Consider the following 23,582-nt stretch of genomic DNA (forward strand, 5'->3'; position numbering starts at 1 on the left):
AATCTTGATTATTCTACAGAACTTTAAAAGAGCTATAAAAAAGATAAACCTTTGTTAAAGTGACGACTTCGAAAATATTATTGACTTCGAGCTGTTATGATCAGAAAAAAATAAGATCGAATTGAATTGTGTTTGGAACTTAGAGAATAAATTTCTGAATAAAGTTTACTAAACAATGGAGGTGAAAACGCGCACTCTATCATCTGTGTAAACTTTACTAGAACAATGCTTGCTTCTAGCAACTGAGAGAGTGGTTCGAGGCAACCAGCATGAGGCCTTACAAAAGAAGCAACTTAACTAGTAAGTACGTTTTTTACAGTCGTTCTAGACATTTCATAGTTTAAGCATTGAACAATATATATATTTTTAATTATCTTGTGGATAAAATATATATATACGTATATATATATTTTGTGAACATCATATACATTTGAAGACAAGTGAAAAAAACTAAGGGGTTGGAAATGAAGTTGGTTATGATTTTTGCCTTAGTTGTGTTGCTTGGAAAACGCATAAAAGAGTATGAAGGAGTCTATCAACCAGTCTGGTAAATATGGAAATTCTGTAAGAGCACGGGAATGCTTTTTTTCTGGAAAAGCTATCAAAATGTTACGAAATTTACTAGTATTCTGCAAAAATCAACATTTTTGTAATACAGTGGAACCTTGATAACTCGAACTTGAGGGTAACAAGAAAACAAATCGAGGTATCAAGGATTTCGACTTACCAAGGTTCGAGTTATTGAGGGCCAAAATCGCAGACTTCGAGTTATAGAGGTCTAAAGTTTACTTACCCTTCTGAACGTCGGCACTACGTATGTCCCGACACGATTCTTTATCACCTGACATTGTACGTACACCCTACATTTCGACTTACTGAGGTCTGTGCGACTAAAACTTCGAGTTATAAAGGTGATTAAGTAGGGCCCGGGACTTTATGTTCTATAAAACTTTAAAATATGTATGTAATTATGTTATAAAAATGAAAAAAATATGTTACGAAAAATTAAAAATGTCAAAAATTCAGAAGTATCCCCAGTAAAGCCAAAAATATGCACAACAGTACTTTCGAATGTCTCATTATACGGGATGTCAGTATCTTCCAGGGAAGATCGACCACGATGGGGGTGGGGTATTAAATGAAGTCAGAATCCCTTTAACCATATAATGTAGTGGTAAAATATTGACAATATATTGTGATGTTCACTGCAATTATCCAAAATGTTATTTGCTATTATATCAGATTTACAGCTTTGTGGAAAGTACAGCATAATTGGCAGCTCGCTATAAAAAAGGGGGCATTTTTGTTCTGTACTAGTTGGTAAGAAGATGACATCTGCTAATTTCTTCGTTCGTAATTTCCTTATCCTGCCATCGATAATATGAACTATCCGTTGTGCTAAAGGTACGAATTATAAAATTAAAATAAATAAATTATAAAATAACCGATTATATGGAAGACAATTACGAAATTATACAAAAATATGTCTTATTACGAGAAAATGGAAGAAATATGTTGCAAAAACACGAAATTGGTAAAATATGTCAAAATATGACTTATCAAGTTTTTCTATTTCGACTGATTTTCATCAGATATGTAAAGATCTCAGCCCAGTATCCGATCTGATGCCAAATAAAAAAAAATGTTATAACATAAAGTCCCGGGCTCTAGATTAGAATTTAACTTCGACTCATAGAGGTTTTTCATAGTCTACCTTCGAGTTATTGAGCTCTAACGGCATTCCATAAACTGTACAAAAATTCGTCTTATCAAGGTTTTATTCGAGTTGTTGAGGTAAAATTAGCATTTAGTGTTATGGACAATTCAAGGGGATTACAAAAAATTCGACTTATCAAGGAATTCGAGATGTTGAGGTTCGAGTTATCCTGTAGTACAACATTCCGTGATTATAAACGATCACAAAATTCCAAATATGTATATTACGAAATTTATACTGATACCATTCGAAAGAACAGCTCAAAGAATTTTAGGGATGTGTAATTGTTGGCGTTAATTACAACAATAGATAGCATAACAATAAAGAATGAAACAATTTAAAAAAGGGAAAAAATCTTTCGATTGTTAATGTGTTATTGTAAATGGCATTGTTGTTAGAAGCTAGCCTGCAGTTAAACATCCCTAAATCCTCCGTGTCCAAAATCCATCTCGATGTTCGGAATTTTCTAAATGAGAAACTTGAAGGAAGATGGATTGGACGCTCCGGAAACAAATATGCTGTGTTCTGCAAGTGGCCACCGAGGTCCCCTGACTTGCCTGTCTATGATTTCTTCTTATGGGGTCATATAAATGATCTTATATACGTACCTCCACTATCTCAAGATCTGCAAGATCTGAAACGTCGTATCATTGTCGCCATCGGGACCGTCACTGTAGATACGGTGGAACGAGTGTGGCATGAGTGGGAATATCCCCTTGATGTTTGCAGCGTGACACGAGGAGCACACATTGAGTGCCACTGAATAAGGGTAGTTAGGTTTTAACATTTGAGTTTCTGCTTCTAATGGCACCATTTTTATATAACTATGAGTACCGAGAGCGATGCTATGTGTTTTTATAATCACGGAATGTTTTTGTGGACATGCTGGACAATAAATATAGGTTTTCGAAAAATAAAATATAGGACAAACTAGTTTAATATACTGAGTATTACTCGTAGTTAAAGTAGAAATTTGTAGGTGGGTGTCATATGACGTCTGGATGCGCGCATATGTGACAAATTTTATTTTTCGTGGGCAAGAATTTTTCTGTTTGGACAACCGAATAGCATGGTAAAAAAGGTTCAAATCTCCCGCCTGCCCGCTTGAATTCCGTATACTTGCAAGAACTGACCTCCATAATGGCGCTCCAAGCCACACTTCAGCAGTTTGCGACGCAGGTGAAACACCTATATGTAAAGGGGTCCTGTTTGGAAATCTTTGTCATTTAGAAATCTACGTCAACAAGTTGTTATTGATATATACCGCTGCCTTGTGATTTTTCAGTGCTCTTTGGTAGATAGTTGTTTGGAAGAATATATTATCAAATTTTACTATAATTATATATTATTTACAATATTATTGTTATAATATTATAGAAGGGGATTCGTTTTTAATCATTTGCCAATGCATTTCAAGTAGTATTATATACACTCACCCTTGATACTCATTTGCATATCTCCCCCTATATACAGTTCAGTTTCTCTTCTCGTTATCACCTTTATCATTTGAACTTAATATTCTAAAACTTGGTTAAGAGAAATTTGAGTAGCCTTGGTCCTAAACTCCACCAGCAAGTTGGTGTATATGTAAGGGACACAATTTTGAACAGCCAAAGATTACATAGTCGCGAATTGAGTGCTGGATCGTCATCTTCTATAGCTACCCTAGCAGAAGGCCATGGCTGCACTCACAATATCGTCACCGATGGCCCAAGTTTCGAGCAATTTCATCCAATCGCCATTTATCGTCATCGTCGCGATTATCCAGATTTAGGAGAAAAGCGACGTAAATTACAAATACAAAAATTACAATTTAAAATATTACTCTTTGACGATTGTAGTAGTCAACCATGGCTTATCGCTGGAAAACGTTGATTGTACTAAATGTTACAAGACTAAAGAAAATCCTCTCCACACACTAACAGCATCTATAACTAGAAAAACTTTTCCCAACAATTAAAAACTAGAGACGCCTATTTGTCTATGTTTTACAGATTAAGAGTACTGAATGGACTCGTCCGAGTCTCTCACGCTCGAGCGTTTACAATGGCATATCATATTAATCAGTGGCGTGCGGTGACATTTTCCGTTGGGGAATCATATCGCGAAAAATTATGAAAACCAAGAATGCAGTGCTTCTACGTGGTACGTTATACTGAAAAATTAAGCACTCTACCTGATACTGTTTCCTTAACGTCTCTGAATGTTCTGGCGCAGTTGTTATTTTTTCGAATTTCAGTCTGTCTGTTGTCAAACGCATTTAATGCAACAGACGATCGCGGATGATTGAAACAATTTTCAAGATGTTCACACATTGCAATATTCACAAATCCACTTTTGCACCACGTAGTTCTTTCCGTAGTAAATAGTAAACAATGCCAACACTAAAGTTTTTGAAGCAAACATAGAAATTCACCCGCCCGAAAAACAGTAACTTTTCACCTCGCAAAGCGCTTGAAAAAAAGTGTGACCGCGGCCAGCGAGTTTTACCAACTCTATTTGGCGGATGTATCTATGGACATGTTAGATGTCTTAATAGACCGAACGCTCTGAAACGGTTATCTTCACATAGAATATGTCATCCGTATCTCAGCAATCATATTTTTGTGTTTCTCCTGTGTTTTGAAACTATATAGTTTATTTATGAATATAAATTTTAACAAGCTTGGTGGATATGTTACATTACTGATAGTATACAGTACACTTGGACATTTAATCGTGCAGTTCGCAACACTGAGGACATTAACAGACTGAACCGATGGCACTCTGGCTTTTTTTCAGCCCTTACCGATTGGAAAACAAAATTTACCTTCACATAATGTACCCTCTCATTGGATCCTTCAAGGTCGCCCGTTGATTTTTCGGGGCCTTGCTGGCGTTGTGTGTCGCAGATGTTTTGTCAACACGACACGAGAGGATGTTGATGGTCCCATATCGGAAATGGACGAACCTAGGAGGCTTGCAGGTTGATTCTGTTGAGGCAACACGGAAGAAATAACGAAAAACTAGAAGTGAAAGAAGTAATTTTGCAACAGTCATCCTGTGTGCCAGCACTGCTGGCTTTGCTGTACCGGAGTGCACGTACATGAAATTAATGTGACAATAATCGTAGACATATACGTATATGTAAAATATCCGTCCTGGCAGTATCAGTCCACAATCATCTGTTGCATTTTCATATATCACCGTATTGATAAGATAGATTCAACTACATTTTAATATGGAGATAATGACTGTTTACTTAATTTTCAATTTCACTGTATCTTTCATCTCACGATCCACATTTGAGGACCCACTACCACACACAAATTACGGTTATAGGTGTTGCACTCGGCCTCGAGCGTATACTGCCTGTTCGAGCGTTATTCCTCAAGCGAAGAAGCTTCCGTTTTCGTACGCTATCTAGCGTCGTCCGAGCGAACTATTTGGCGCTCGAGCGAAATCTTCTTCCTGCAGTACTCTAATACAGATGTTCTTATTTTTTTCAATCGTAGCGATTAAATTAAAATTCAAATTACAGAAAGAAATGCTTCAACGTATCAACGTCTGAACGAGGCATTGCAACAAAACCGCCTCCCTTGAGACGAATCGGCGTGGAAAAAAAAAACTTGCAATCCCATTGTTGCGTCACCTAGCGCAACATTGGTCGTTTGCGAGTTTCGTGACAGAATGCATTTTCACTCGCTCCTGTGTTGCAGAAATGCCTTTCCCTGGTCGTCATTGTGATTAAGAGGCCGCGTTACAAGGGATTGTTAAATTCTGCCTCTCAACGTTGTTATTAGCAAGCAAATACCTTGGCAATGAAATTTATAAGAATGAAAAATACTTTGTTGCTTTGTTCTGTTATCTTTCTCTGTATGCCCTTCACCATACATGCTGCTCGACTTTCGCCATAGCTTCACAGGAGAAAGTTACATGAAAGTACCAGGCGTTATTTACAGGGAAATATGTGATATCTCATATTGCTGAAATCTAGATAATAAAATAATACAATACCGTATACAGTAAATTTGCGCTAAAGAATACTGACTTACATACTTTTGCTTGTTAAGTTTGGGCCGACCTCCTTTGCAGAGTGGTTATCACAGACCGATTGGACGCCAGAGGTCTCTGGTTCAAATCCCGGCCTGGGCATGCGCCCCTTCATCAATTTTCATCTTCGCCTTTCCTGTTCGATACCAGTGTAGGCAGGTAGTTGTTCGGATCCCACTTTAAACTGTAGGCCCAGTCCCGATTAGCCTATCTGTGCATAAAGTGGGCTCAGTGCTAGCCGTTTGCAGTAGCGCACACTGCTTTCCTCCCCCGCTTGCTTTCTCTCCTTTTCTACCGTTATGCTCTACGGGCTCCTGGGACGTATTATAGAGCTAAATAGTTTTGCACATTTTGATTGTCTTCTATTTTCAGTTCCATTTAAGATATTTCGATTGGCATAATGCGCTATCTTGATTTAGAATATCGAAAATGTTGAATCTCTGGTATGTTTTGTGTATTTACCCCTGTTGTTAGGGAGCGGGGCGGTAAATAAACCAACAAAATGACCATAAATTTAGACGCGGGGAAAGGCAGCAAGAGAACTTCTGTTCTCTGCTTCTAGTGAAATCATATGGTGTAACGCCCACTACAGGGAAATGCGCTGAAATTTCCGTGCCAGACGTTTCTCCGCTGACGTTAAGCTTAGAGTTAGGCAAATGCGGATAAATCACTGATCCATTGGATTCCCTGCGAAGCCAGGATCCTGCACTGTCTCGGGAATCTGTGAAGGAAAGCCGCGGATAACGATAGAGAAGGGGAGATAGCTAGTTGGTGGAGCAAAGCAGTGCGCGCTGCTGTAAACGGCTGGTAATTGCAGCAACGTTTTCACCTTCATGCACTCATTTCCCCTGCCACGGGGTCATTGGTCGAGCCCTCTCGAGTCATTACTTGCGCAGAGGACTTTTTGCTTTCGCTTGCTCCAGAGATTCCCGGGAGAGAGTGTAGGTTCGAATCGCCAAGTTGTGGGTGTACAGTCACAGACACTGCTGGGTTGTAATGATTCCATTCAAAGCCAATGCATTCATTTCAACCCACAACAGCCCGTGACTGTATCATTGCGATTGTATGTGCGCAAAAGTAGGCCTAAATCTTCATGAGCATTTTTTCAACCAGTAAAGCATAAAAATTGTGATTGTACTAGTATGATGGAGATGTTTTTCATTGGGTTTGTTTGCTTATTCGTATGTTTGTGTAAGAAATCCCAACAGATAGCGCTATAAACCAATTTTCTTTTAAAGTCTTCTAATGGAGGCTTTTATGTAAAGATAAATGCTACTTTTTTTAAAAACAAAGATTTACTTATATCTACTTGAAATAGAAGAATTAAAATAATCATATTCAACTGCAAAATTTATACAGTTTACATAAAGATTTCGAACTCTACTAATGGAAAATATAAGTGAAATCATGTCTTCAAAGAGATATTACATATACATAGAATTACACTACATTAGATACTATATTTGACTGTGCATACACTCGGTTAGTGTATTGGATCCCATTCTCGCTATTTTGTGGCTTTCAAGATCGGAGTGTGCTAACATTGTAATTCTATTCAAGAAGTTTTGCAACTGTTCTCTAGATAAGTGGTTCCCACATTTTTTCGCTTCACGGCGCCATTACCGTTTCAAGATTTTTCGCGGCAGAATGTAGGTTTATCTAACAATTGCAACGCTCAGTTAGTGTGGTCAGGTTTGCTTGCCTTAAGTTAAAAAATAAACACACACTTCAAATTCCGAAACATTTTATGTGTAAAAAGTACTAAAACCAAGTGTAGATTCACAAGTAAGTGTCATTTTAGTGAAAATATTGGAACATTTCGCGGCGCCCCTGTAAGTCAGCCACGTCGCACACTTTAGGAACCACATGATAGGTCAAAAACGAAATTTTGGAACTTGCACCGGAGTCGAACTCGTCATTGGTCGGTCCAAAGCAGAGAGCACTAACAATTTGGCTTCCAAGCTCATATACGCGCGCGCGCGCACACTCGCACATACACATTGAGACTGAGGCTACTAGGAGGGGGAAAGGCAGCTGCAAATTTTCTTGGAGTTCCGACATTTCCGACACCGTCATTTGCGATACTAAGGCAAAAACTGTTTTTTCCCGCCATAAGCGACACTGCTTGGATTTTCCCCTACGATTTCTAATTTGTTTATCAGAATTAGCGACATTTGCGTACGTGCAGCAGCAATAACGTCTCTGAAGAAAGTATTTCCCGAGGCTCAGATCAGTGGTAGTAATTATCACTTTAACCAATGTTTGTGGCGAAAGGTGCAGGAGTTGGGACTGACAAACGATTACAAAACAGATCCAGACGTGCGGCTGTGTATAAGAATGTGTTCAGCTCTGGCTTACCTCCCTATGGCTGACGTCGATGATGGATGGCTGTGTGTGATGGAAGATGCGCCAAACCACGACATATTGACAAAATTTTTTGGATTATTTCGTTGAACAGTGGATGAACAACTCTGTTTTCGACATTTCCATGTGGAACTGCTCCCAAAGCGGCACAGGACTAACAATGCAGTCGAGGGATGGAACCATACAGTTAATGTATTGACGGAAAAGTCAAGTCCTAACGTGTACAAATTAGAGAAGAAGGCCTTGAATCTTTAGGGAAATGTAGACGACGTCAGTACATTACATTAGATGAGATAATACAATGAGCATTTGCCGACTATGAAATGCATAGAGATCTTAAGCGCTTTTTGAGGAGAATGGCGTACGTTCAGAAATTAGAATGAAAATAGTAAGATGTTGCTTCAACTACAACTACATTTACATTTCTACATTGACAAGGGATTGAAGTCTGCTCCTATACTGACAAGGGATTCAAACAATCCGTCATTGACAAAGGATAAATACATCCAGCTTTTAAACACCTAGATTCCATGATGCCAGTGTGAAGGAAAACTAATAAAGGTTTTAAAAAACACATCAGCTTCCATGATGCTGCCAGTTCTAAGCCTGGATAAGGTGTGAAGGGAAGCTATTTACACTTTGTGTCGCAGATGATGGTGTCGCAAATGTCAAGGAATATATTTTCCATACAGTGTCGCATATGACGGCAGAAATGTTAGTGTCGCATACGACGGTGTCGCAAAAGTCGTGTATTCAATTTTCTTAACTAGTTTATTTCGTTGAACATCAAAGATGTCAAAGTTACTGTTTAAAAAAAAGAACATGCATCAGTCAGAAAAGTTTTTTACGAGAATTTCATTTAACACTTTTTATGTGCCTCTCCTTGAGACCTTACAACTGGCAGTACTTGGTCTGTATGACATGTACTATCTTCCAAACAAATTTTGTTAGCATTGCATGAATGAATTGATTTCCAGGTTGCAATATTTTCTTATTAGTGATTTCTGTATATGTACTACGATCTTGATCTCATGGGTGCTCTACTACAGTACATTTTGGTGTAACTTGTTGATGATATCTATCCCTCATGAATGGCTCACTAAACATTTTAATAATATGTGCTTGTTTTCCATTCATTGGTACTATAAATATTCGATTAATCCTTGTATGATAGTCTTTCCTGTATGCCTGCCGTATTAAATATTCGAATAACCCTTGAGCGATATTAATTCCTGAATGCCTCATTAGATATTCGAGTAACCCTTGTTTGAGATCCAGTCCTGGGTGCGTTATTAGATATTAGAATAACCCTTTGTTGATATTCGTTCCTGGGTGTTCCATTAGATATTCGAATAACCTTTGGTTGAAATCCAGTCTTGGGTGCCTTGTTAGATATTCGAATAACCCTTTGTTCATATTCGGTCCTGGGTGTTCCATTAGATATTCGAATAACCCTTGGTTGAAATACAGTCCTAGGTGCCTTATTAGATATTCGAATAACCCTTGATTGAAATCCAGTCCTGGTTGCCTTATTAGATATTCGAATAAACCTTTTTTGATATTCGTTCTAGGGTGTTCCATTAGATATTCGAATAACCCTTGATTGAAATCCAATCCTGGGTGCCTTATTAGATATTCGAATAACCCTTTGTTGATATTCGTTCCTGGGTGTTCCATTAGATATTCGAATAACCCTTGGTTGAAAACCAGTCTCGGGTGCCTTGTTAGATATTCGAATAACCCTTTGTTGATATTCGTTCCTGGGTGTTCCATTAGATATTCGAATAACCCTTGGTTGAAATACAGTCCTGGGTGCCTTATTAGATATTCGAATAACCCTTTGTTGATATTCGTTCCTGGGTGTTCCATTAGATATTCGAATAACCCTTGGTTGAAATACAGTCCTGGGTGCCTTATTAGATATTCGAATAACCCTTGATTGAAATACAGTTCTGGTTGCCTTATTAGATATTCGAATAACCCTTTGTTGATATTCGTTCCTGGGTGTTCCATTAGATATTCGAATAACCCTTGGTTGAAATACAGTCCTGGGTGCCTTATTAGATATTCGAATAACCCTTGATTGAAATACAGTTCTGGTTGCCTTATTAGATATTCGAATAACCCTTTGTTGATATTCGTTCCTGGGTGTTCCATTAGATATTCGAATAACCCCTGGTTGAAATCCAGTCCTGGGTGCCTTATTAGATAGTCGAATAACCCTCTGTTGATATTCGTTCCTGGGTGTTCCATTAGATATTCGAATAATCCTTGGTTGAAATACAGTCCTGGGTGCCTTATTAGATAGTCGAATAACCCTCTGTTGATATTCGTTCCTGGGTGTTCCATTAGATATTCGAATAACCCTTGGTTGAAATACAGTCCTGGGTGCCTTATTAGATATTCGAATAACCTTCTGTTGATATTCGTTCCTGGGTGTTCCATTAGATTTTCGAATAACCCTTGGTTGAAATACAGTCCTGGGTGCCTTATTAGATTATTCGAATAACCCTTGCTTAAAATCCAGTCCTGGGTGCCTTATTAGATATTCGAATAACCCTTTGTTGATATTCGTTCCTGGGTGTTCCATTATATATTCGTATAACCCTTGGTTGAAATCCAGTCTTGGGTGCCTTGTTAGATATTCGAGTAACCCTTTGTTGATATTCGTTCCTGGGTGTTCCATTAGATATTCGAATAACCCTTGGTTGAAATCCAGTCCTGGGTGCCTTATTAGATATTCGAATAAACCTCTGTTGAAATTCGTTCCTGGGTGTTCCATTAGATATTCGAATAACCCTTGGTTGAAATACAGTCTTGGGTGCCTTGTTAGATATTCGAATAACCCTTTGTTGATATTCGTTCCTGGGTGTTCCATTAGATATTCGAATAACCCTTGGTTGAAATCCAGTCCTTGGTACGTTATTAGATATTCGAATAACCCTTGTTTTGATATTCGTTCCTTGGTGCCTTATTAGATATTGGAATAATCCTTAGTTAAAATCCATTTCTGCGTGGCTTATTAGAATCATATAAACGTTTGTGGCTCGCTTATTAGACTTTATTATATCCTTTTTTGTGAGACATCTCAGTCTCACATGTGACATTTTTTGTTTTATTCCTCAAATGTAGTTTTAGTCGTGTGTAATAATAATAATTTCCTCCTTCTTCCGGAGCAACATGCTGGTTTCACACCAATACGTACTGTAATTGGAATTGTAACATTTTATTATTTTTGAGATGTTAGTAGTTAATATTAAAAAATAATACTCTTCCCTATAATGATAAAAAGAAGCTACTAAGAATTAAGAGAATAGGATTAAGAATTAAAAGAACCGGATTAAGAATAAAAAATACGATATCATGTCATCACTCAACCTCATCTTCCTTATTAGTCAAAAGTGGCAGAAAAGCGAAGTAAAATAAACCAAATCAATCAACAATGAAAATACTGCAGTAAAACAATAAATTGGTATAGCAAGAATTCTAAAAACTTTGGTAAGCTAAAAATCTATAGACAAATATCTAACAAAAATAGCAATGTACTATCTTCATACGTATTCAGTCCTTATGTAGTGAACGAGTTCTTCGAAGCGCAAGTTCTCCCTTAGCTGTGCAGAGTGCAATATCGATTCACCTCCAGAAGGAGGTGAGGGGCATTTTTGGTCCAAGGTGTTATAATTTAGGGCCCACTTAACGATCAACTTTCCGGCTGGTAAACAACTTGAATTGTATTCCCTAAAGAGCTGTATAGGCTGTATATCCTCTGGTTAACCTTTCTCATTAGCGTACACCTTGTGATGCAATATGTATACCTTCTAAAGGGTGTCTCAAAAAATATGGGGCATTTTGAAACAAAGGAATAGAGAAGAGAATAAATAGTTGCAAGAGATTTAATCATGGAAATGAATAGTGAAGAGGATGCCATTACATAATTACATACCGCTGAAGAGATGGGTAGGTTTACGTCTTGAATATGACGACCTTTTCTAAGCATCCATTCCTGCAGTCGTCGAGGAACATCCTGTATCAGTTGTAGCAGGTCGAGTCAAACGGATCTGTGAGTAAATCGGCCAGATTCCTATGGACATGTTACGTCGAGCTATATGCAGGATGTCCCTCGACGACTGCAGGAATGGTTGCTTAGAAATAGTCGTCATCATGAAGCCATAAATCTATCCATCTCTTCAGTGGTATGTAATTATGTAATGGCATCCCCTGCACTATATTCATTTCCATGATTAAATCTCTTGCAACTATTTATTCTCTTCCCTATTCCTCCATTTCAAAATGTCCCATCTTTTTTAGACACCTTTTACTTTCGCTTCGTTTATATCTATTTAAGTACAGTAACATGCTATTCTGTATAAAATACAATAACATGCTATACTGTATATCTTACGTTCAAATGTAATCATTGAAATACACATTTTATGTTTTAAGAACGCTTCTTCTATTGTAACATGTCTCATTTATGCCAATTATGGGCATATGATCATCAGTATTCTATGATCAACGGCTTTTTTTTTTAGAACTTCATGATTTCATCCCCCCGAAACTTGTCGTATACCCTCCGAAAATTTTGAGACTACAGCACTGCTACAGAGTAAGGGTGCAGTGAGTGTAATGTCAGTTTGTTCCAAGAGGGAAGCTAAAGAAGTTTCCCCTGGTCGAAATAAATAGCATGAATTCCCTTCCCTCACTCTGTTAATTGAAGGAACAACTTGCCATGTGGCAAACAACTTATTAACGGTTGAGATCATCGATATATAATAGCTTCCTAACCAGAATATATTGGTTTCTTTCTGTTCACCCACAGGCAATATCACGATAAAGTGCAACATTATTAACATGAAAAAACACGATTTTTCTCCCTCCCTCCTCTACTTAATGTGCAACTTAATAGGTAGGCAACAACTTGCATTTCATTCATTAGACGATAAGGATTAAAATTATAGCAATTCAATAAATTCCGTAAAATGGAGGTGGGTGAGGGTTTCATTGATCCATACTGAAAACCATAGTATTGTTATTAAAATTAATAGTAACTGTCTACCTCCTCACAGCTACTTAACGTACAACTTGGCATATGGGGAAAAATAACTATTGCATTTCGTTTCTCCAAAATGGCCGAGATCGAGAGAGTGTGGGGCTCTACCCTCACATGGCACAGGGAACTTTACCTTTACCTTGCGTTTCGTTTCTGAGTAAGTTTTATATCGAGGTAAGTATCACAAATTTCGAGGAAAAGGGGGGGGGGGTAGAGGGTTTTTTCTAAAGTTTACTTTCAATAGTATTTCTGTATATGAAAGTATTTTGTGAAGCGCATCACAACATGTTGAAAAAATACACAATTCGTTTGAGTATAATTTTGAATAATAAATTCAATTAATTGACATTACGTTTCTAAACTTTCTATTCCAAGGTACGTATTACGAATATTGAGTGAACTTTAATTTATTATTCTTATTTGATTATTATTAAGGGTACATAGAAAACTAAATCCATGAAGTGTTAGGTTTCAAAACCTAAATGTTTCTGACATAACTGTACAATAGTATGCGTATCAATGACATCATAATGCTAAAGAAATATTACATAATAAAAATAATTAGCCTACCTCTAAGTAGCTTCTTTCGCTATTCATGCAAACTGTTCACCACTGATCCATCTTTTGTGATGTATTTCTCCTCAATTCTTCCTTGTCTGAATTCACTATGCGTTGGAAATATAAGTATTATGGTATTAACTATAGTTGTATTGAAGGATTTCATTTAGTCCTGTATTTTATTCAAGCGCAATAGTACAGTTTCAACCATGACGATGGGGTAACTGTTAATTCATGAACAACAATGGCATATTGTTTCATTCTTTCTATTGTTACTTCACTTCTACACGATATTAATATTTTAAAATAAAACTTAAGGTTCATTTAGTGACATCGGATTTATTTTAGTGGTTTTCTATGACGGCCACTTATCATCTTGACGTTAATTTCAAGTAAAGTAGCCTTACTTATTTTGACGCGAGTAACATATTTCTTGGGTTACTAGAATTTTCAAGCGCTAATAATTCAGGTCCTGTAAGTGGCATTGTATAGAAAGCTACGTGTAAATAAATCAAGTAATTAATAGCTTTAGCTGGCAGGCACGAGAATTCAAAACCTGGAATCAGATTTCAGCTCATTTTAACAATTTTCGATAGTTGGCCCATTAATTGGTATCGGTAATGAACTTGACGGAAACCGATGTCTTACAGTGATACACCTAGTTGTAATAGCCCACAGATTTGTTTTTTAAAGTTCAGTTATTTAAATTTCCCCGTTAGTTAGTTTCTGTGGTTAGTAAAATTGTGTTGAAAGCTGAAATGTTAATTTCATATAATAGTGTCGTTTTCTTACAATTGTCACTACGATGTATGGCGTGTACAAAGTCGGAAAACTTAGCGCTTGATTTATTAGTGTGTCTGTAATTGTATTGAGACTCCATGGCGTATATTAACTGTGTATGTCGATATAAAGACGCAAGAAAATACCACGGATGATTAAGAAATTAGCATGATGCAACCATAGTGATATGTTAATGGGAAATGTTTCATGAAGCAAAGTTTATGGCAAATCTTCCCTTAAATTTGAAAGATTTTGTTGAACGATTTGTGCAAAAGTGAATAACAAAACACAGAAACTATGCATATCAGCGTATTAAACTTTTGACATGTAAAACGAATTAAGTAAAATATCTGTGCTGAGGGTGGCTACTCACCGGGAATTCCTTGAATTCCGGGAATTATGAGTGAATTATTGGATCCGGGAATTGGGTGTGAATTGTGCGTGAATTTTTCTCCGTAGACGTGAAAAATTGCAACTTTTATTAATCAAAATACCATCGAATTAATACATATTTATAAATGCCTTGAGGTAGGTTTTCGCAGTTTAGCTTCTATTTTTATCTAGGAACGAAAAGAGAGTTGCGTGGAAAATAGAACAAAATTATCTCAATCCGTTTATTTTGTTAGTGTCCTTTGCAGTCTATCTGACAGACGGAAGATTATTACAAGATAACATATATTGAAGTAGATTAGTTAAAATTTGAGTTAGAAATTCTTATACAATTAACAGTTTTTCGTAGATTAGTATATCCCGTAACATTTATGATTTGTGTTTGTAGATGTGTGTGAAATGGCAAATGTAAATTCCGCACCTGAAATTTAATATTTTAAACATACATACCGTTTAATTGTATTGAATTAGAATTTTTGGATTCATTGGAATCACTCAGACCCTTTATATTGTTAATATGTTTGCCTTTGTATGTGTGAGGGTGGTGAGAGGCGATATTACGTAAGTTTGAAATAGAGAAGACATCGGCTTGTAGCTTTGAATTTTTGGAAAGTTCACCTTGAAAACCGGGAATCAGTGGCGGCGATTGGGGGGGGGGGCAGTTGCCACTTTTGTCCCCGCACTGTGCTAAACCTTATCTACAAAAGGAAATATACTGTCTTTGCCTCCCCCAGCTTTGCACTTTGCCCCCGGTTTCGGTACCAAATCTCCGCCACTGCCGGGAATTATACGTACAGTCAACGCCAAAGATAATGGTAGGCAAATTGTTCACCACTACTTTCATTACTTTTTTATTCTACGTCCTGTGTTGTTTTAAGGAATGAAACTATGTTGGTTCGAAGCAAGCATTGTTCTCTGCTTATTGCCGTCGTTATTTCAATTCATTGTCATCACATTGTGTAATTCAGATCGAATGAAAATGGTGGTGGACAACTCTACTCTTCCTTTCGCCGTTGGGTGTACCTGAATTTTATCATAGTCCTAGAGTGGCCACCCTGTGTGCTGGATAAGCACCCATCTGGTGGATACAAGTCTCACAAGTATATAAATAATAATAATAATAATAATAATAATATATTGTAATTATTATTATTATTATTATTATTTCTACTATTTTGTTTTATATACTTGGTTTTGCCCTTCTCCCTGCAAAAGTTTTTGGCAACGCCAATGGTTACCACATACGAGCTTCATGAATCCCTGAGTAACACTCTTCTGATAGCAACAACGAGCTTTTGATATTTGGAATATATTCAGTGACCGTTAACAAATCGAAACCTTTGGACGCCCCGTTAAAATTTCTGCCGTATGGTAATTTCCACTCCCATTGCAGTCGTTTCCAGCATTCAGAATTTACAACATCCGGTGCGTCTCTGCTATGACCGAAAACGAGCTGACAATCGTGGAGCTGGTGTCGTAGACACTAGCGCTGGATCGATCAGGGGGCTGCAAAATGTCCGTTAGAAGAAAATCTGCAATGCGAACGATGTGGAAATCGAGTTAAAAAATAGACGCGTGCACGAGAGCATAAAATTATTTCCGTTGTCTGCTGAAATAAGCCTCTGCCAAAGTTGTTCCTGCTTCCTTGCTACTTAATAAATGACCTTAGAAAAGAAAAGAGTAGGCCCTAATTCATCGCAATCTAACCCCAAGCCCAGGAGCGTCCAGCTATAAATCGTCCTTTATTTGACTTGCGCTGCAGAGGGACATTTCGAGACACCCCGCGGAGGCAGAATTGTCACCAGGTTGCACCGTGACGGTGGAGGGTTTGGTCTTTCGTGATTTCCGAAGCTTGTTCCCAACCCAGCACTTTATTACCAACTGTAGTTTGAGTTGTTTTTCATCCAGCAGAGCCTCCTTTTAAAAAAAATATGTACGTGGAACCTGAGGCGAAATATATTAGAAAATAAATATGGCAAATTAATACATCGTAACGGATTTAACATTCAACAAAAATCTTCGCCTCAAAAATTTCCTGGGTGGGGGAGTTTTTGTATTAACAACAAGGATAAGCAAATAGTTTTGACTTCAAATATACATTACTAAGGGTAATATGGAAAACACACATAAATTAGTGTGGTTGTGAATGCTGAATGGTGTCTCTCTCTCTCTCTCTCTCTCTCTCTCTCTCTCTCAAGAGATCAGTAACAGATCTACACTAATAGCAATATATATACAATTAAAGTAAAACAAGAATTCAAGACAAATATTAGTATGAAATCTAATTGACTTATATTAATAAAAAGCAAATACTTATACATAATAAAACTATTTTCAACTAGTTTGTAATTCATTTACATGTTTAACTAGGTAGTGAAGGAATTAGTTTGCTACTTTATAAATATCTGATTGTTTTGTGTGTTTAGGGGGTGTAGATTATGACTTTCCTCCCCCCACCAGTCTTCAATGATTTCATACCCTGCTCTTAAGCTATTGTTAGTGATCCACTTAAGCTTCTAGACATAATGTGCTCACTTGTAGACCTTGACAATATGTTTAATTTCTAAAAAAAAAATGTGTGGTCTTAACTTGAACAGTGCAACAAGGAAACAATTTGAAATTTCTCGTAACGAACGTAACCTACATTGGATGAAGCATGCGTTGAACTTTGGTAAAATTAAATTTCCTGTGAAAAACAATGTGGGTTTATGCCCTAAACAACTGACTCTAGGTCATCGTATGTACAATGGGATCCATGAGTACCGTGCAAATTGTCCATCGCCATGTTCGTGCACTTTATTTGACCCAATAAGAGCTTCAAGAATTGTTCATTTCAATAAACTATGAACCTAAATAGGTAGAAAGTAACACAAATGAGCCAAAAAATATAGCGGTTTGGTTGACTTGGCCTTGAAAAGTCTCTCAGATTAGATTTAGTTAAAGTCGCACAATATTTTCCTGGCGCAGACCACCAGCTCAATCTTCCCGACAACCTTTGCGGTGGTTTCAAAACCAAACACGCAAGGAAGACCTTATTTTCCACACCGCTGAGCAAATAAGACATCGTTCCAGGAACGAAGAAAAATGATATAGGTATATCCATAGCAGTTAGCCAAACTGTATACGGTAGAGACCAAAGAAGAGTGATATAAACTTAAGTAATTTTGAAAGGACATAAGGTTCACATAAACTACAAAAACACCAGAAAGGAAAAACATTGAATATTATTCCTACTAATTGACAATCATGACAATTAAAACAACAAAAATCACCTTTATTCAGAGGTGTTCCTCAAAGGCCGCTTTCACACTTGGTGTACATTCAAATTCTAAACAATAACACTATTTGTAATCTTAATTGTGCCATTATTTCAGAAATATGCATATCCTGAAGTATCCTCTTAAACCTTTCATTGAAATATTTAAGTAGGCATTTTATTTTCACTTCCCCCGTCACAAAAACTTAGTGGTTGCATGCCGACAGATTGGCTAATTTGCCATTTTCATCACATCAATGATATACTTATATTTTTAAGAACTCATAAACATAGTTTATATTTACTAATAACAAACAATATAGAAATTTAAATTTCTCTAAGGATTCTAGCCAGGCCTTGTGGCCGAGTGGTTACCCCATCGCGCTGCGACGCCAAGGTCCCGTTTTCGAATCCCGCTCGGGCTTGGTTGTTTGTGAATGTCCATTCATCAATGTCATCATTTCATCACTCATCCCCACCTTCGAAAATTAGCCAAGAGGTACATAACGCGAAGTAAAATAAACTAAATCAATCAATCAGTCCCTAAGGATTCTAGTAAGGTGTTGTTATATCCTATAATTGTAACATTTATATCTTTCTGGATAATAAGTTATTTTTATAAATGTAATTTATAATTTGTTTCAGATAAGATAGTAAAATACGAAGCAGCTCTACAATATAGATTTTACGGTCTTTTGTTGGAATCAGATGTAGAAAGGGATGCTTATATTTCCAATGATATTCACTCTTTTTTAGGGAAGATAAACACATATTATTATTACTGCATATAAGCAGTAAATAGTAGAAACCTCGAAAATAAATTTAAAGCCACATTATGACATTTCCCACCTAATTATTACAGGGGTATTCAGTCCTTTTCCTGACTATTAATTTTTTTTACTTTTTCATTCATGGATATTGAATTTTTCAACGTATATATTTAATTGTTCTAATAATATAAGAGATAAGGAAATAATATACTGTTCAGTATTGTGTGACCTTCTCCAATCACATGTTTTATGGCATTTAGGCCCAAATACTTATTGCAATATAATATGAATTGTCTTTGCTAGGAGAGTTCGTTCCAGTCATGAAAAAAATAGCCGAGAAAACGATTAAGAAAGAACGAAACATCCGCAAGGTAACACTCCCTTACTCCTCCCGCCATTTAAACCCATAAATCCAGTGACACCGCGTAAGTGACGGAGCAATTAACGCCCAGAGATAAGGCTAATTGGCGACAAAGAGATCTCCCGTTCCGCCGCTTTGGTCCCCTTTGCTGAACTCTCCCAGGTGCACGTCGCTACCTGCTGCCGGATGGGGCGCGTGCTCAGCATTACAGGCGGACCTGCAGATGACTATCTGGGCCCCCGCTGTGGGGGAGCGGAAGCTGTCCGTAAAATGCACGACATGGCAAATTTCCCACGACGCTGCTGGTCATACATGTGTGTGTGCTCTCACTATCAGAAGGGGGTGCGTTCCAGTGTTGCAAACCAACAGCCAATCATGGAATATTTTATTATTATTATTTCTAGGGAGCGGAAATTGATGATGTCATCTTTTTTCTGACATCTCGGACACGATGGCCATTAAATATAGCTACACAATATTACACTTGGTCTAGAACCCAAAAAAGGTAATTTTAAAGTGCATTTTTATGTATTATTTTGCCAATTTTCAGGTTTTAAGTCATTTTCCCTGATTTTCGTCACTTTTCGCAATATTCGGTGTATTGTTTCGTCATATTTTGTCACTTCTTTCATTTTGGTAATATTCTTGAGTCTGGCTGACAACAGACGAAGATTCTCATTTGAGAACCTCCGAAAGGCAATGGTGGTGTATTGCAACTCTCTGTAAGGTAAGTGGAAGAAATCGTTAAATATTTAGAAAGTGCTTGTATGTGAGATATTTCAAACAATTTCTGATGTTAAAAATTACTTTTCCGACGCACTTTTCCCTGGGGGGGGGGGTCTATGAACCCTTTCCCCGATGCGTCCCTGATTTTGATTTCCCTATTTTTTTTATACAATTTGTTAAATTTCCAAACAAAAATTGTCTTACGTGGATCGTGATAATTTCTTCTTCTTGACAGTGCCACAGAAACACACCACACTACATCACCAGGCAAAGATGCGGGGAATTAATGCATTTCACACTAATTCTTTCAGTGTATACGACTTTTTCATTAAATTGTTTTAAAATTATTGGGTTCTTTCCATTGGAAATCCTCGTTGCATATGTTAAATGAATGTGCATGTGGTATCATTTGGTGCTTTTTTTTAAAAGAAGGTTGAATTTTGCTTAATTTCCTTTTCATTTCAATTTTTAACCTGAAACTAACCAATTTAATGGTCATTTTTTACGTCATTTTCCCTCATTTTTTTAGGACATTCTATAGGTCATATACCTATATTTTTTAGGTCATCAACTTCCGCTCCCTAATTATTACTATCAGAGTTGGATTTTCGTATAGATTGACACAGGGATTTAAACTGGACTTTCAGGTGTTATTTAACGACTAATGTGTTAAATCTAGGTGCGACGAGAGGTGAAACTTAGTCACCAAAATTCTATCAATTGTGTCTTCGAATTAATAATCGAGCATATGTATATATAATATTAGAGCGAGCCGGTACCGATGAATCGGTACCTGAAAATGTGTGTTGGATTTTATTTACCGATAACGGCCGATACTTTTGATCATTCGCAGGATTCGTAAAAATGCCACACGACACTTTTTAAAATAACGTGGGAGTTATTCGAAGTTTCTTTTGATTTTTACCAATATTATGTGAAGAAATTGTATTTTGTGATTACGTAACAGGTGTTTTATATGAATTGTAGCTTTCCTGGCGACGTGATTCGAACAAGTGTTCTCGGGTTACCAGCCAGATTAAATCAGCGTAGAAATGGTTAATTTAATAGTTATGTAAGTAACCCTACACTGGTCTACATTCTCTGAGAGCAATTTAATGCTCTCGAAACGTTGGAAGCTAATCTTGATTTAACCTGGCTGGTAAACCGAGAACACTTGTTCAAGGTGTTTTTATATTCTGATTTAATTGTTTAATATTTTAAAGCAAAACTGTGGTAAATTGATGCTTGGAATACTTACCCATTAACATTAATTAATGGTTTGAACAACTTTTCATTGTTACACATTTCAAGCATCAATACCGGTGGGATGGATATCTTACACAGACTCGGTTTGAAGTGATGCAAGGTCAACCCTAATATATATACTTACAAGGGCACCCGCAGGATTTTTCTCAGGGGGCGGGGGGCAAAGTCATAGCGGTTTTTATTATTATTGCTATTATTTTTGTTGTTGCTATTATTATTATTATTAGTTACTACTACTACTACTCTGCAAATCATAAAATTCAAATTGAATTGAAAATACTTTGGAGTTGTATACAAGTTCAGATCGAGTCAACTATATTTAGAGAGAAATTGGATTCCCCCTTGCTTTCTTTAAAAAAAAATAATAATAATCACTTTGTTGATGAGCAGTGCTTTGTTGTTTTTTTCACAATGCACAGATATAAATCAGTCGCAGATTACTTAATCTGTTGTCCTTCATGTATACTTCTAATCCATAATTAACGTGCCGAAGGGTACTGTAAAATAATAATAATAACAACAACAATAATAATAGTTGCTGCAACTTACGGCCTGTAAGTCCCAGAATACAATATTTTTTTGTTGTAAATTTCACAATTTCACCATTCGAATTACATTAATTCTTCCCGGAAATCTCATTGCTTGCCCCCCCCCTCCACCCTGCGGGCGACCTTGTGTATATATATATGGTATAAGATTTGGTATACGTACAGATCGATAAACTGACTTCTTACCGGCCCCCGTGGCGGAGTGGTTAGCACATCGGTTCGAATTCCGGCCTGGCCATGGATGTTTGAGAGTGTTCATTCATCAATTTCATCATATCATCATCACTCATCCGCATCTTCGCAAATTAGCCAGAAGTGGCACAAAAAGCGAAGTAAAATAAAGCAAATCAATAAATAAACTGGCTTCTCGGTTTATTCAAGAGTCTGTAGGCAACGTATCACAGAATTGCCAGTTGCCGATTAGTAAACGTCACTTTTTAACTATTTAACGACACAACCCAATGATTAAACGTGGAATATAAGTGTTTGCAAATATGAAACTATTTCATAATGTATGGAAAGGGATTTGATATTAGAAGGGGGCATTTTCGCCACGCGGAAGGGCAGGAAGCCTTCACGGTAGGTGGAGGCTAGGCGGATGTGCTTCCACATACCTTTTGGTCTCTTCCGTGGCAATTACACACAAAGCTATGCGCGGCGGAAATGAAAGCGTGGATCATTCAGCAAACACTCATATGCCACTTTGTACACATTAAATAATAACAAACCACACATTAAAGAAAAATGCACAAGAATTAAGCCACTGGTTTCCTCGCTTCTCCCTGCTACATCCTCAAGAATTGAAAGGATGATGCCGTGTGAAGAATGCTTTTGAAAAGACGTAATCGTTTACTTTTTTAATAAAATAGAATAAAGTTAGAAAATTACAGCTCTGGAACCTGAACACTGTAGTCAATAACATTTTCACCCCCAAAGAGCATTTCCAAAGCTTTAAAGATAAATTAATTTTCTGGGCAGTAGCAATTTGGGAACAGACATAATGACAAGCTTTTTCTTATTTTACTTCGCCTTTAATCTAATCGGATGATTAGGATGATGATTACTGGTGATTAGATAAAATTGATGAAAGGACATTGACACGCATGCGCAGGTCAGGACCCGAACCGGGAACCCTTCACCATGATAGTGAGTTGATCATGAGATCCATGAAACATACTCGACAACCGAAGCGACATGATGATATGAAGATGATATAATTATACTAGCAACATTATTGTAAATACATTAAACATGTTAAAACTGGCCTATATTTTCATCATAATTCTGAACGTAAAATATTAAACGTCTCTGTAATATGTTACACTCAGTGGCGGCGATTGGGTTCCAAAACGGAGGAGGAAGGGGAGAAAAGTGCCAAAACTGGGAAGGGGGGCAAGAACAGTTTACTTTACCTTGGTATATAAGGGTTAGCATAGTGCGGGAAGAACAGTGGCAAAAAAAGAGTGTGGGAATGGGGGGAGGGGCAACTGCCCTCCCACGCCCTTTCTAATCGCTGCCAATGGAAATTCTTGGACACTCACTGTAAAAAGATCTCACCATCGATCAAAGTTCCCTAGATTTTGCACTCTGTAAGATATGCAATTATTTTGGCCTAAAAATTAAGACATGTACTCTCTGTGTGATTATACTTGCATAATCTTTATCTCCGTTGAAAGTGAAATTTACTTGAGCAAACTTTTCAAATTATTCAATACCTGTTTAAAATTTAATCATCCTGAGCTAAACGTTTACTCCGTGTTGAAA

General features: G+C 37.1%; 1 protein-coding gene across 7 annotated transcripts in view; it reads left to right on the plus strand.

The window, feature by feature from the left end:
- Positions 1-251: 251 nt before the first annotated feature.
- The window catches only part of LOC145986627 (uncharacterized), a 219,896-nt gene continuing 196,565 nt past the window's right edge, over positions 252-23,582 (plus strand). For 3 of the 7 annotated variants that reach the window (XM_083120860.1, XM_083120863.1, XM_083120864.1), the window contains exon 1: positions 253-300. In XM_083120860.1, coding sequence (XP_082976986.1) covers positions 270-300 — 31 coding nt within the window. In that variant the 5' untranslated portion in view covers positions 253-269. Of the gene's footprint in view, positions 301-23,582 lie in introns of all 7 variants that reach the window. The other 4 variants (XM_083120861.1, XM_083120859.1, XM_083120862.1 and 1 more) reach the window with 4 other exon arrangements.

Source organism: Lepisma saccharinum, chromosome 4 (assembly GCF_977018435.1).
Source record: "Lepisma saccharinum chromosome 4, izLepSacc3.1, whole genome shotgun sequence".
NCBI lineage: Eukaryota > Metazoa > Arthropoda > Insecta > Zygentoma > Lepismatidae > Lepisma > Lepisma saccharinum.